The 15,539-nt window shown below is 18.3% G+C and overlaps 4 protein-coding genes across 4 annotated transcripts; 3 read left to right on the plus strand and 1 right to left on the minus strand.

Annotated features, from left to right (window-relative positions):
• Positions 1-358: 358 nt before the first annotated feature.
• PGAL8A_00043600 (erythrocyte membrane-associated antigen, putative) lies at positions 359-6,553 on the plus strand (the record flags this gene model as incomplete). The annotated part of the gene is made up of 1 exon (XM_028674451.1): positions 359-6,553. The coding sequence occupies one exon, from the start codon at positions 359-361 to the stop codon at positions 6,551-6,553; it is 6,195 nt and encodes a 2,064-aa protein (XP_028530802.1).
• A 1,355-nt stretch (positions 6,554-7,908) lies between these two features.
• On the plus strand, positions 7,909-9,707 carry PGAL8A_00043700 (conserved Plasmodium protein, unknown function; the record flags this gene model as incomplete). Its single annotated transcript, XM_028674452.1, has 10 exons — positions 7,909-7,912; positions 8,005-8,066; positions 8,168-8,245; positions 8,365-8,454; positions 8,568-8,662; positions 8,756-8,848; positions 8,934-9,000; positions 9,125-9,261; positions 9,364-9,436; positions 9,621-9,707. 10 exons carry the CDS (start codon positions 7,909-7,911, stop codon positions 9,705-9,707), a joined length of 786 nt encoding a protein of 261 aa, XP_028530803.1.
• A 543-nt stretch (positions 9,708-10,250) lies between these two features.
• PGAL8A_00043800 (conserved Plasmodium protein, unknown function) lies at positions 10,251-10,859 on the minus strand (the record flags this gene model as incomplete). The annotated part of the gene is made up of 1 exon (XM_028674453.1): positions 10,251-10,859. The coding sequence occupies one exon, from the start codon at positions 10,857-10,859 to the stop codon at positions 10,251-10,253; it is 609 nt and encodes a 202-aa protein (XP_028530804.1).
• A 1,909-nt stretch (positions 10,860-12,768) lies between these two features.
• On the plus strand, positions 12,769-15,411 carry PGAL8A_00043900 (conserved Plasmodium protein, unknown function; the record flags this gene model as incomplete). The annotated part of the gene is made up of 1 exon (XM_028674454.1): positions 12,769-15,411. The coding sequence occupies one exon, from the start codon at positions 12,769-12,771 to the stop codon at positions 15,409-15,411; it is 2,643 nt and encodes an 880-aa protein (XP_028530805.1).
• Between the last annotated feature and the right edge of the window lie 128 nt (positions 15,412-15,539).

Genomic DNA, 15,539 nt, shown 5'->3' on the forward strand with positions numbered 1-15,539 from the left:
AAAAAAAAAAAAAAAAAAAAAAAAAAAAAAAAAAAAAAAAAAAAAAAAAAATCAAAGGTTCATATTTTATTTTCATACTTTTATATATATATATATATATATATATATATAATTTAATAATATATATTTATTTTATATTATTTTTTTTTTTCATTATAAATTTTTAATTTGCTGTTCCTTTATACGAAAGTTAATGTCAATTTTTTTTTTTCCTTTTTTTCTTTTCCTTTTTTTTCCTTTTTTTTTTTTCATTTTTAAATAAAATTAATAAACTTTTTTTTATATAATTGTATATTTTATATGTAACATATTTCACATATATATATATATATATATTTTCAATAATATATATTCTGTAATGATAAAATTTTGTAGCAATACATATTTATCCATATATATTAATTTATCAAAAAAAATCAATTCATCCAGAAATATAAGTAATATTTGTGATATGGTTTTAAGAAGAATTTCGAAGTTTTCATTTTCACACCGATATATGTACATTTTTTCATTTATTAATGTTTTGAACTCTACACTCTTAATTAAACCAAAGTATACATACTTAAACAATACTGCTTTTATTTCTTATATAAAAAATTCAAATAATTTCGTTTTGAGAAGTTATTCAATTAAAAAAAATTATAATGCTCTTATATGCAAATCATTTAAAAAATATAGAATGAATAATAAGCTTTCGAATTCCTTGAATATGGATACAAATAATGAAAATGAAAATATTTTAAATGATCATATTACATCATTCAATAAAAATAATGATGTAAATAAAAATTTCAGAAATTTTAACCAAAATGGAAATCCTGCATTTAGTAGACAGTATAATAAAAACAGAGCAAATAATTTTATTAGTAATAATAATTATGTAAACAATAACAAAAATAATAAATATTCAAATAATAATTATTCAAATAATTATTCTAGTTATTTAAATAGAGATAGTAATAAAAATAACGAGGCTAACTTTACTTTGAATGAGACAAAGTTAAACACCAATGTTAATTATATTAATGCAAATAGTAACGAAAATAAAAGTAACTACATAATAAATGACAATTTTTGTCACATAAGTGACAACAATTTAAGTAATAACACGAAGAATAATTTTAATAAAGACCAATTATTGCTAAAAAATGTGAAAGGAAAAAATATATATAACAACAATATAGGTAGCAATAATATTAACACAAATTATTTAGATAATTCATCAAATAATATAAATTATAAAAATTTTACAAACGAAAAAAATTTACCAAGACAAAATTTAGAAGGAAACGTAAATAACAACAATTTAAAAGGCACAGAAAGATTTAGTTATCTAAATGATAACTATCAAAATAACGTTAAATATATTAAAAATAGCTATAGTTCGAATAAGAAAAACATCAACACATATAATTCAAATGTAAATGTTAATAACAACTTTAAAAATAATGAGAATAGTAATTATATGGAAAATAATTTCAAAAGAGAATCATCAGAAAGTATGATAAATAATAATCTCAAAATTAATTCTATTTTAAACTTAAATGATGTAAACACTGATTTAAATAATAATTTAACAATGAAATTAGACACAGATTTGAATGATTTAGATTTAAATGATATGGTAGGTGTAAGTGATGTGTATAGTAGTAATAATAATAATAATAATAATATTGATAACATAAATAATGATATAAATAGAAATAATAATAATAATACGTTAAAATTAAATAATTTAATTAAAAACAGAGACATCAATAGGAATGAAGGTTTTGACAATAATAAGAACATAAATGAGTGCATTAATACAAATTCAAATGGCATGAGAGGTATGTTGGATAATTCATCTAATTATAATAATCGGAATAGAAATAAAATTATTTCACATAATTTTAATACGTTAAATAATACAACTAATTTTAATAATAATGTGAATAATATGAATAACAAATCAAGTGGTACAAGTCGTATGAATAATATGGTGTCTCCAAACAATATGAATAATTTGGATTACAATATGAACATTTTAAGTGAAAATGAAAGGAATTCAAATAATATAATGAATAAGCATACAAGAAATATCTCTTATGATAAAACCAATAATTACAGTAAGGATATTAATAAAATAAATACATATGAGACTAAGAAGAATGATAATTTTTGTCATATTTCATCATCGAACAATTTAAAAAGTATTAATAATTTATCAAATAAATTAGAAGATCAAAATAATGGAAATAATATAAATAAGCAAACATCCATAAGTTCTCCTATTAATTTAGATGCAGATGCTTGCTTATTTTATGATTTTAATGATTTTTTAGATTATATGTATAAAGATGAAAATATATTAACTCTTTTTTATATAAGAAAAAATTATTTAAAAGCAGAATCACGTGAAGAATTTGTAAATGAGAATGATAAAATTAAATATTCAATTGTATGGGCATTTTCTAATGATGAGAAAATATCTGTTGTAGGTTCACATAATACCAAAAAATTAAGTAAAAAAGTATGTGTAAAGAAAATTTTATTAAAATTAAAAAATATTTCTCTATTAGAGCTAGATCAAATGACTAAATGGATGATAAATAGCTTAAATGTTATATTAAAAGTAGAAAATAAAAATATAGATAATAAATTAAATAATAACATGTATTATAGCAATATTGAATGGAAAATTAATAATAAAATATATAAGGCTACAGGAGTAAATCCTCATGAGAAAATTGCTGAGATGATAGCAACTCAAAAATTGTACATGCTTTTATATGATATAAAAGATCAATTGATTAAAGAGTCAGAATATACAAGGATTAATGAAGATAGGAAAATGATAAATATGCATAATAGAAGTTATGAAAATAATATGTATGGTAGAATTACAAATAATAATCATAATTATGATGATACTAATGTAAATAATAAAATGATTAGTAGTAAGTGTGAACCTTCTAAAAATCAAACACTAAGTAAAAATTATAGTGATACACTATTATATAAAAATAATAATAATAATATATCTTATCAAGAAAAAAATGGTGAAATGCCTTCAAATAATGATGTATTAAAAATGAATAATAATATGGAAAGTAATACTCAAACTATAAATAACTATATGTTTTATAACATCAATGAAAATCCATCTTCTGTAAATACGAAATTCTCTTCAGTGGAAAATTCAGGAATGCAATCAGCTGCAGGTGTTATTTTTAATAGGAACATTAATAATATGGAAATGAATAACGTTAATAATAATATAAATAACAGTAACACAAATAGTAATATAAACAATATGAATTATCAAAATAACAATTTAATAAATTCAAATGATAAAAATTCAATTGATAATAACAGTAATGGGATAAATAATAGTGTACCAGATTCCTCGGAATTTGTTACATATAGTTTAACAAAACAGGATGCCAGCAGTATACAGATGTTAAGAAATAATATTGCATCCAGATATAAAATACATCAAACAGAAATATTCGAACAAGTGTATAATTTATATAAATGTACTTTAGAATGGGAATGGAAAAACGGGAAGAATCCATGTAAGGCAAAAAGTGTTGGATATGGGAGTACAAAAAGTTTAGCAAAATGTGAGGCCGCTTATGATATGTTAGTAAAAAATAATTTAATAGAATATGTTTCATCAACAGATAGAAAAAATGCACAATATATAAGAGATTTAATAGCAAAAGATTTAACAAAGGCCTTAAACCTAGCTATTCAATTTATTCTTCAATATAGTAGTAGTGCTTGGTCAATCTTCTTAATATACTTGTTAAGGGAATTATTAATAGATGGTAATTACGATAATATAAACAGATTATTAAATACAGTTGTAGAAGTTAGTAAACAAGGGAGATTAGAAGTTGATGAAATGAATAAATTAAATAATATGAATAACGTTAATAAAATGGGCCGTGTAAATAATTTTAATAATATGAATAATAATAACAATAATGAGGAACAAATCAAAGATATATATAATAATGAAGATGGTAATTATTCTAATAATTGTAGTAATTCATTTTTCTTTAATCCTTATATTCAAAAAAAAAATGTTAATAACAATTATGTTCATAAATTAGTTTCAATAGATTTGTGGGAAAAATTAATAGATGAATGTGTTGTTATTTTAAATGATAAATTATGTTTTCATTGTATCACTTTATTACAAGAAGTAGAGTTAGATTATTCTATTTTTATATCCAAATGTGCACATGATTATTATAAAAAATACAGAATTATGTTAGCTTTGGAGTTACAAGCTAATTTAGCACAAAGCATCCAAGAAAAAAGAGATTTTGAATATTTACATGAAAATAAATCTTTATTATTAAAATTAAAAAGTATTACTATGCCCATATTATCCTTTACGTGTACATTAACAAATGAAGAGAAAGAATGGATGAAATCTACTCAAATGAGAGAAGATGACATTGTTTTATTAAAACCTTATGATATGTTATTAAAAGATGAAGATGCATGGTCCAATAGCTTAATAGGAAGCATAACGAGTACAAAAAACGATAATACCATATATAACATTAATATAAGAATATTTTCTGCAGAAAATACAAAAAAAGGAAATGTTAAATATAATAAATATAAATTATATTTATTATTAAATATAGTAACACATGAAAGAATGTTGCAAGCTTTAAGATCAATTACTTTTATAAGTTCAATTCCTACTCAATATCAATCACCGTATGTTTTTACACCTGAAATTCGCTTTTTGATATTGCACACATATAATAAGCATAGTAAATATATAGCACAAAATGGAAAATTGAGTGATGAAATAGCAGATTATGAAAGAATAAAAATGGATTTTCAAAACAATGAATCTTTAAAAAATTCACAGGAAGATATATTGAGTGATTATAACAAAGAAGCAAAAAATCCATATGAAGATTTGTTGAATGAAGCACTAAATAAGCAAATTGATAATACGCATGTTGAAGATATTGATAAATATCTTATTGAAAGTATTAATTTACCAACAAATTTGCCTTTAAATGATTCCCAAAAATTAGCATGCTTAAGTGCACTAACGAGAAGATTGACACTAGTACAGGGTCCACCTGGTACTGGTAAAACGCATGTAGCTTGTGCTATTATTGACAGTTGGCATAGACAAAATAGCAACAAAAAAATATTAGCTGTTGCTGATTCAAATGTTGCTGCAAATAATTTAGTAGAAGGATTAAAAAAAAGAAATATTCAAGCAGTTCGTGTTGGTGCAGGTAGTGATAGTGATTTTCATGAAGAAGCGATAATGGAATTTCACAGATATAAAGATTTATTGAAACTTAGAAAAAACAATATGCAAAAAGAAGCAAAAGTTATGAAAGCTCTTTTATTTCTTGAAGCTGTTAAGAAATACAATGTTGTTATTGCAACATGTGTTGGTTCTGGACATGAAATTTTTGATAACGAAAAATTTGAAAGAGTTATAATTGATGAATGTGCACAATCTATTGAACCTTCAAATCTTATACCTTTAGGACATTATTGTAATAACTTAGTATTAATAGGAGATCACAAACAATTACCTCCTACTATTATCTCACCAGATGCCATTAAATTAGGTTTAGATAAATCCTTATTAGAAAGATTCGTTATGGCGAAAATTTCACCAGTTCATTTGTTAACTACACAAAGACGTATGCACTTGAGTATATGTGTTTTTCCTAATTTTCATTTTTATGATAATAAATTAAAGACTGCAAATGTTACTGAAGAAAATAGGCCTATTATCAAGGGGTTCTTATGGCCTAACCCTAAATGTAGATTAGCTTTTATAGATGTTTCTATTGGAAAAAGTGGTAGCAAATTTGAAAATGCTTATGGAACTTCTAAATTTAATCTTTACGAAATAGAACCATTAATATCTGTTTTAAAATCTATCATTAATGAAGGATGTGTATCAGTAGACGAGATTGGTATATTGACAGCGTATGATGCTCAGAAAATGAAGTTAAAAAAAGCAGTTCAAGAAGCATTTCCTTATGAGGCTTCTCATAGAATAGAAATTGATTCAATTGATGGATTTCAAGGAAAAGAAAAAGATTTAATTTTATTTTCAGCTGTTAGATCTAATGCAAATAATGAATTAGGTTTTTTAAGAGATGCAAGAAGATTAAATGTAATGTTAACAAGAGCAAAAAGAGGAGTAATAATATTTGGAGATCAATTTACATTAGCTAATGATACTGCTAATTGGCTACCATGGCTAAAATGGATTTCATCTAAAAGAGCCATTGTGCATGTAACAAAATTAAATGACCATTTAGAAAATACAGATTATTCATTACTAGATAAATTAAATAAAATTAATAAAGCTATAAACTTAAAAAATATTACAGTTTCCGATAATTATTATTACTATGGTAATGATATGGGATTCTCAAATGACTATAGTGACCCTAATTATACACAAAATGAAATTAAAATTAATTCAAATTTAAATCTATCTAAGGAAGGGGTGGAACATATAGAAGAAGAAATTGTTGAAAACTGGGAAGATTTATTATAAAATCTTCATATTTGTAGAAAAAAATAAAAAATCTATCTATAAAAATGTATGTATTATAATAAAATTATGTAGTAAGGTAGCAAAAAATTAGATAAAATTTAATGCCTTTTTAAAAAAAAAAAAAAAAATTTCGAGTGTAAAAAATACAGAATATTTTTTTTATATTTTGTTTTTTTTTAAAATAAAAAATTATAAATATATATATTTACATATATATAATATTTAAAACAAGCAAATTTCAACAATCATGCTATTTTTTGTATATAAAATTAAAAGAATTTTGTTGTAATTTTTTATATTTTATATAATTAAATTCGAATGATAAAATAAAAATTTAGTTCATATAAATTTAATTGCTTTACTTTAATTTTTAGAATTTTTCTTTTTTAAAATAATATATCTAGAATAAAATTATATATATATATATGTATGTATAATTCAATATGCTATTTTTTATTATATCAACATTATATTACCTTTTATATTTTATATATACCACAACCATATTTTTTTATAATAATTATTTTTATTAAGTATATATTTTATATTTTTACTAAGTTTTATTATTTTATTTATTTTTCTTTTTTATATTATATATTATCAATAATTAATTTAAATATTTCATTAGGGAATTAAGAATATATTTCTTTATCATTATTTGTTCATAAGAAAAAGCAAAATGAAATATTAGTTAGTATAATAACAATTAATATAATCAAAAATATTACAAAATTAAAATTAAGTAAAATATATTTATATGTATTAATAAATATAATTCATAATTTATTCCCAAAAAAAAAAAAAAAAAAAAATATATATTATTATGCTAAAATTTAATTTTTCCTAACACTTAAAATTTATCTTTTATTTCATTTTTTAAATAACAAGGTATCAATGAAATATAAGAAATTTTAAATGTTTTTCTTTTTCTCTTTTCTTCAATTAAAAAATTTACATTTTATTTTAAATACACCATTAAATTTCTAAAATATATATTTCCATTTTTTTTTTTTTTTTTTTTTTTTTTTTAATAAAGTTTGAGAAAATTTTAATATAACATTTAAAGATTTCCTTATTTTAAAAATAAATATTTTAATTATGTTTATTATTTAGAAACAATTATATATCAATTCATTAAAATATATAATTAAATTTTATTTGAAAGATATATTTTTATTTTTTTTTTTTACTTAAAGAAAAGGCAAATAAAATAATTTGTATTATTTTATTGTATATTTTTTCTTTTCTTTCTTCTTTAAATATTATTTTTTCTCTGTCTAAAAAAAAAAAAAAAAAATAAAACATTGAGTTAAAAGATTATATAATGTAATTTTTCATTTATGAAATATTTTAAAATGGGTATAATACAAAAAAGTTCCAAATACATTTAAATTTTAGGATAATCAATTAAATTTTTCTCTGTTTAATTCTTTCTTTTTTTTTCTTCATAGATTTAAATAAGAGTGGAATACATAGTAAACAATTTTCTTTGAGTCAAAATAAACATAATAATGTAAAAAAGAAATTATATAAAAAAAAAAAAAAAAAAAAAAAATTTAAATAAAAATAAAAATATGTATATATATATACTTTTGTATGATATTTTAATTAAAGGAGAGATTACAGAGATTAGAAAAAAGATTGAGTGGGTTACATTTTGGTATAGAATTGCAAAAAAATGAAAAAATTGAAGTAATTTAATAAAGAAATATAACATTTTGAATATATATATGTTTTAAAAAGAAATATTATAAAATATTTTTATGTTTAATTATTATAATAAAAATTATATTATTTAAAATTATAAAAAGAAACTAAATGAAAAGGTCAACGTATTAGAAGAAAAGTTAATAGAAATGCATGAAAATTCTAATCGAACATTTGAAAAATTAAATGAAAAGGTTAGAAAGACATAAAAATAAATAAAAATTTTATAATTATTAATTTAATATTTTAAAATTATTATAATTTAAATTTTTTTTTTATTCTCATTCATAATTCATATAAATATTAGTTGAATGATATTAGAAACGATGTTAATAATTATAAATCTGAATTAGAGGAATTTAAAAATGAACATAAAAAAAAATTAGAAATTTTAGAGAAGAAGTAAATAAAAAATATTATAAAATCTAAATATCATTATTTTTTTAAAATTTCATAATTTTTTCATTATTATTTTTATTCTACATTTTCTTTTAGAGCTGATGAATTCATAAGCAAAGAAAAGGAAGAATGGAATAAACTCAAAACCAAATTGATAAAGGATTTTCAAAATAAAACTAGCTTATTAAAGTATCACTATTTTTTTTTTTTTTTTTTTTTTCAAAAAATGTTTCTTAATATATATTTATTTATATATATTTATTTATAATTTTAGAGAAGAAATTATTGAAGAATATGGAATTTTTGAAGAAAAAGAAGATTCACTAAGAAAATATTATGATGTATACATTTATTGAGTTTAATTTTAAAATTTCACAAAAAATTTCTTTTATAAGAATATTTTATATTATTTAATTATTTTTATTTTATTTTTATTTTATTTTTTTTTATACTTTTTATTTCCAGTGTGAACTAAATAATTTGAAATCATTAGTTCAAAATGAAATAAACGAAAGGATAAAAACAGAAAGAGTAATTCTAAGAGATGTAGATGAAAAGATAAATGAAATAATGAAAATAATAAAAAATGAAAAAGTGAATAGGTAAATATAATTTTAAAATTTGTATAAAACTCAAGTATATAATAATTTATTATTAAATATCTAACTTGATTTCTCTTTAATTTTCACTTTTTTTTTTTTCAGAGAAAATTATTCGGAAAATTTAGTATCTCTCATTGAACAATATTTTTCAAGAATAAAAAAAGAAATAGATAAAGTAAAAAATATTAATAAAATGAAATAATAATAAATAAAATGAAATAATAATAAATAAAATGTAATTTGTAACATATATATATATATTTTTTTTTTTTTTTTTTTTTTTTTTTTTATTCATTTAGTTAAAATTATTTATATTAANATTTTTTTTTTTTTTTTTTTTTTTTTTTTTTATTTTAAAGGAGAGATTAGAAAGGGAAGATACTGAAGAAACTTTAGTTCATCTAATGGAGGAAGCATTAGATAAAATAGGAATACCATTTGCATAAAATAAAAATCTTTGTTTAATTTTTGTTTAAACAATCTTAACTTATTATTTATGAAAACATTTATATAATATTTATTTGCAAATTATACTAGAAAATACAAGGAAAATTATTTAATTTTTTTTTTTAATTTGTATCTATTTTTACTTTTTTTTTTTTTTTTTTTTTTTTTTTTTTGTTTCTCCTGTTTTGTACAATTTAATAAAATTTTAAAAATCTTTTGTTTTTTCTTTAAAATAAATTTAAATAATTTAAAATTGTTTCTCATAATTATGACAAAATATAATCACTTAAAAAAATGAATTAAATTTAATATAAATAATTTTAACTAAATGAATAAAAAAAAAAAAAAAAAAAAAAAAACATAATCTCTCTTAAAATTTTATTTCAAAGCTAATAAATTAACGGATACTTTATATAAATATATATATATATATATATATTTTACAAGAGTCGTGCTTTTATTTTATTTATTTATTTATTTTTTTTTTTTTTATTACTTTTTTTATATTAAAAACATAAATCTCTTTAAAAAAAAAAAAGCAATCATTTACAAGGGCTTGGTAATTTGTCTAGTTTCGTACAATTTAATAATTTTTTAAAACAATTTTTTTCACTACATGTTTTACATTCAGAATTACATTGATCTACTGAACATTGTTCATTACATGATATAAAACCACACCCAATGAAATTACTAAAACAACTTAAACATGTTGAAGAAAATTCAATATTATATTTTTTAAAATACTTTTTTACACAAATATCTATTAAATAAGGTTTTGCTGATGATGCTTCTGCACATTCAAATAATATTTTATAAAAATCATTTGAAATTGAATTACTTGACTTAAAAAAGTAAATTCTAAATTCTCTATAAATGTGGTTTTTTATACTTAAAAATCTTCTCTCATTAATCTCAGATTTCCTAATTAAATTATTTGTTTTAAAAATTTGTTCACCATTTATCAGTTTTTGTTCTACAGAACCTGTACATCCTTCATTTTTATCTTCATTAGTAAAATTTAAATTAACTTCAATTTTATCATTGGAATTCCAATTAGATTTAAATAAATTATCTAAACAATTTACATAATTTTTATTTCTTATTCTAAATAAAAAGTAAATAAAAAAATATTCTATTTTTAATCTCATTTTTTAATTCTTATAAAATTATACTACAAAGAAATTATAGGAAAAAAAATATAAATTAATTATAAGTAGTTATAATAAAATGCTAATTTTTGCATTATTTCGAATTTTAACTAAAATCAATGTTTTAATTTAAATTAAAATTTACTTCTTAAATGTATAAATATAGGGGATAAAAAAAAAAAAATATATATATATATACATATATATATATATGTGAATAAAAATTAAAAAAGAAGCTTTATTAATTAATAAAAATTTAACTAAATAAAAGAAAAAAAAAATATATTTCATGAAAACATCGAACCTTAAAAATATAATTAAAAGAATTTGAGGAAATGCTCAATGAAAAAAAATAATGCACCCATTCATTAGGCTGAAGTTTTTCTAAAAATTTAAGATGAAAGGAACTTAAAAATTAGAAAAAAAAAAAAAAAAAAAAAAATTTATTTCTCCTTTTAAATTATAATGAAATTACATGAAATCACTAAACTGTGAAAAAAATTATAAGAAAAATTTTCATTCAAAATATTATTACAATTTTAATTGTAAAAATAAAATCTATAATTTGTAGGGAGGTTTAAAAGAAAATTATTTTATATACGAAATAATAATTTTATAAATTAAAAAGTTGTATATTTTAATAAAATTTATTGTAAGTTAATTATTTACTATTATTAATAATGTTATTATTATTTTTTTTTTTATTCTTATTATTTTTAATATTTATTTTTTAAAAGCTTAATATTTTTTTTTTTTTTTTTTTTTTGTCTCAATATTATATCTTCTTTTTAATTTAATTTTCCCTTTCTTTTAATCTAAGAAATGTTTAATAGGATTTTATATATTAATAATAAATTATGCTACTTGGAATTTTTTTATTTTTTTTTTTATTTCTATATAACAAAATTCATGATTAAAAAAAAAAAAAAAAAGAATATAAGTACTTTTATTTGCGTATAGATAAAGAAGAAACACTTTAGTAAATTTTTTTCTATCAAAAAAAAATATGTGGTTTTTATTATTTTTTTTCTAAAAAAATAGAATGAAGGTGTTATTTATTATAAATAGTAAGCATTTTTTAAATATAAAGATTTAAGCAAAAAAAAATAAAGTGAATTATTAACGCTCATTTTTGTATAATATATATAAAACCTATTTAAATTTTATATATATCCTTATATTTTTAATTCATAAAATTCACTTTATATTGTGCATAAAGTTCTTAAAGTAGGGTTTTAACAATTTAAAGAATTAAAACTTAAAAAAAAATTTTATATAATTTTTTTATTTCTACTTAATAAAAAAAGTAAAATTAGGAAATGAACTTTATCAATTTTTATTAATATTGTATCTATATATATAATTGTTGAAACTTTTTATTATACTTCTAGTTAATTAGACAAATATAAAAAAAAAAAAAATTAATTTGTAATAAAAAAAAAAAAAAAAAAGTAAAAAATATTAATATTATTTAATTTTTAAATGGTATTTTTTTTTTTTTTTTAATTTAAAGTGTGCAATAATATAAAACTTGTCTTAATTATTAAGCATATTAAAAATTATATACATATATATATATGCGTTTGTAATGTTTTTTTTTCCTAAATATTTTTAATAAAATAATTTAGAATTGAAAAATATTATGTAGAATACTTTTAAACACAAAAAAAAAAAAAAAGAAACATATATATGTTAAAAATTAATTTTTTAAATAATTTTATTACGTCACTAAATTATTTAATAAATAATTTTAAATAAAAATTAAAAAAAAAAAAAAAAAAATATAGTATATTAAAAAATGAAAGATATTATAATAAATTCAAATCGTTAGATTACCAGAAAAATATTGCATCTATATTATTTTATAAACTTTTCTTATTAACTTTATTGAGAAAAAAAAAAAAAAAAAATGTTAAAAAAAAAAAAAAAAGATACCATTTTAAAAGATAAATTAAAAAATTCAGGAAATAATAAAAATGTCTTAAATGGTATATGTGATAAAAACATAGACAAAGTAAAGAAGATTAATGTTGAAAAAATAGACGGTTATGATATAAAAGATTTAGAAGAAAAGGAAAATGAAATTGATAAAATTTCTAGAAAAATATATGAAGAAAATAGTAAAATAAAAAAAATAAATTTACATCATAGATTAATAAAAGAGGAATTAGAAAAAAAAAAATTAATTGATCAAACTGATAGAAAAAAAAAAAATTCGGTTGATTATTACAAAAAAATTACAATAAAGTTACAAAATAATATTAATAACATTGAAGAATATACAAATAATATCACAAATGATATAAATATACTAAAAATGTCCATAGATGATGAAAGAAATGAAAGGATTATTTACAATAATAACATGAAAATTTTAATTAATGAATATAATAATTTGAAAAAAAGTATTAGTAACCTAATTTTACAAGAAAAAGAATATTCATTACAAAACGAAAAATTAAAAATTGAACTAAATGAATTAAATAAAGAAAAAGATACAATAGAAAAAAAACATAGAGAAGATTTTAAAACACTTCAACAAAAATTAAAAGAACAAAAAATTTTATCATCCGAACAAAAAATTCATGAGTTAGTTAAAATGAAAAATAATTTTAAAGAAAGAATACATAAGACCATAGAAAATACAGAAGAATTTAAAAAGACAGACAAATATAATGAAAATATTATTAATGATTATTTATTAGAAAATTATGAAGATGAAAAAAAAAAAAAATTAAATACAAAAATTACTTTATTAAAAAAATTGTGTTTAAGAATATTGTGTATTAATGAATATCAAAAACAGAATATAAAAAAATTAGAAAAAAATATAGAAAATATGAATAATGCAATTAATTCAATAGAATTATTAACATCAAAAAAATGTGATTTTGACAATATTATAATTAATTTAAATGAATCAAAAGAAAAAAATTATAGTTTAATTTCAAGAATTAATTTATTAAATTATGAAACAAATGTTCTAATCAAATTAAATAAAAAAATGAAAGAAAAATTTAGGGATATAAATTTTGAAAATCATGAAATAATTAATTTAAAAAGAGAAATAACCAATAAAATGAACGATAAAATGAATCATATTAAGACATCTTTAATTAATAATGAAGAAACCTACAAATTAAAAAAAAAGTGTTTTGATGATTGTGTAATGCATTTAAAATCATTGTATGAATTTATAAAACAGTATGAAAATAACAATGATAAATTAAATTTAAGGAGTCAAATTATAAATAAAGAAAAAAATTTTCATTTTAATTATATTCATAAATATAATGAAGAAATATTAGTTGATTCAAACCACTTAAATGATTTTTTAATTTTTATTGAAAAATATATTTATGCTTTGAATTTTTATCTGCCTTCACCCCCTTTTAATTATAAAAAGTTTCTTATTGACAATCCATATTTTCATAACCAGTCATCATATGAACCATTAAATATATGTGATACTACTAATTTAATTTCTAACAAAAATCTTTATTCATCTAATATCTCAAATGAATTGAATAATAAATGTAATGATAATAATTATAAAATTGATAATATTAGTGATAATACTAATTGTTTATCAGTGCAATCACCAAATGAAAATATCAACATAAATGAAGAAGTATATTTAACAAATAATAATCAAAATTTTGGAAGAAATAATATTAATGACAAAAAAAATAATATAGAAAATGATTTATCTAATGAAAATGAATCAGAAATAGAGAAAAAAGGTTTACATGATGATAATACAAGAAATAGTAGTGAAAACTTAAAAAAAGACGATGAAAATTCAAAAAAAGATGATGAAAACCTAGAAAATGAAAATTCAAAAAAAGATGATGAAAAACTAGAAAATGAAAACTTAAAAAAAGACGATGAAAACTCAAAAAAAGATGATGAAAATTTAGAAAATGAAATCTTAAAAAAAGACGATGAAAAACTGGAAAATGAAAACTTAAAAGAAAATGATGAAAACTTAGAAAATGAAAACTTAAAAGAAAATGATATTAAGAAAAGTGAAGAAAATGAAAACTTAAAAAAAGACGATGAAAACATAAAAAAAGACGATGAAAACATAAAAAAAGATGATGAAAACTTAGAAAATGAAAACTCAAAAAAAGATGATGAAAACTCAAAAAAAGATGATGAAAACTCAAAAAAAGACGATGAAAATTCAAAAAAAGATGATGAAAACCTAGAAAATGAAAATTCAAAAAAAGATGATGAAAAACTAGAAAATGAAAACTTAAAAAAAGACGATGAAAACTCAAAAAAAGATGATGAAAATTTAGAAAATGAAAACTTAAAAGGAAATGATGAAAATTTAGAAAATGAAAACTTAAAAGGAAATGATGAAAATTTAGAAAATGAAATCTTAAAAAAAGACGATGAAAACTTAGAAAATTATATTAAGAAAAGTGAAGAAAATGAAAATTATTTATTAAATCATTTTAATTCTCGTAATATTGAATATGATAAATTAAAAGATGAAATACCAAATGAACTTTTAAATAATAAATATAGTTCTAAACAAATATAAGTTTTGCAAATTAAAAAGAAAAATTGAAATAAAAATATATTACATTTACTTCATAAGGAAAATATTTCATATTTTAATAGATAATGTATAATTTTTTAATATAAATAAAAGCTTATAATTTTTATCCT

Source organism: Plasmodium gallinaceum (genome assembly GCF_900005855.1).
Source record: "Plasmodium gallinaceum strain 8A genome assembly, contig: PGAL8A_v1_32, whole genome shotgun sequence".
Taxonomy (NCBI): Eukaryota; Apicomplexa; class Aconoidasida; order Haemosporida; family Plasmodiidae; genus Plasmodium; species Plasmodium gallinaceum.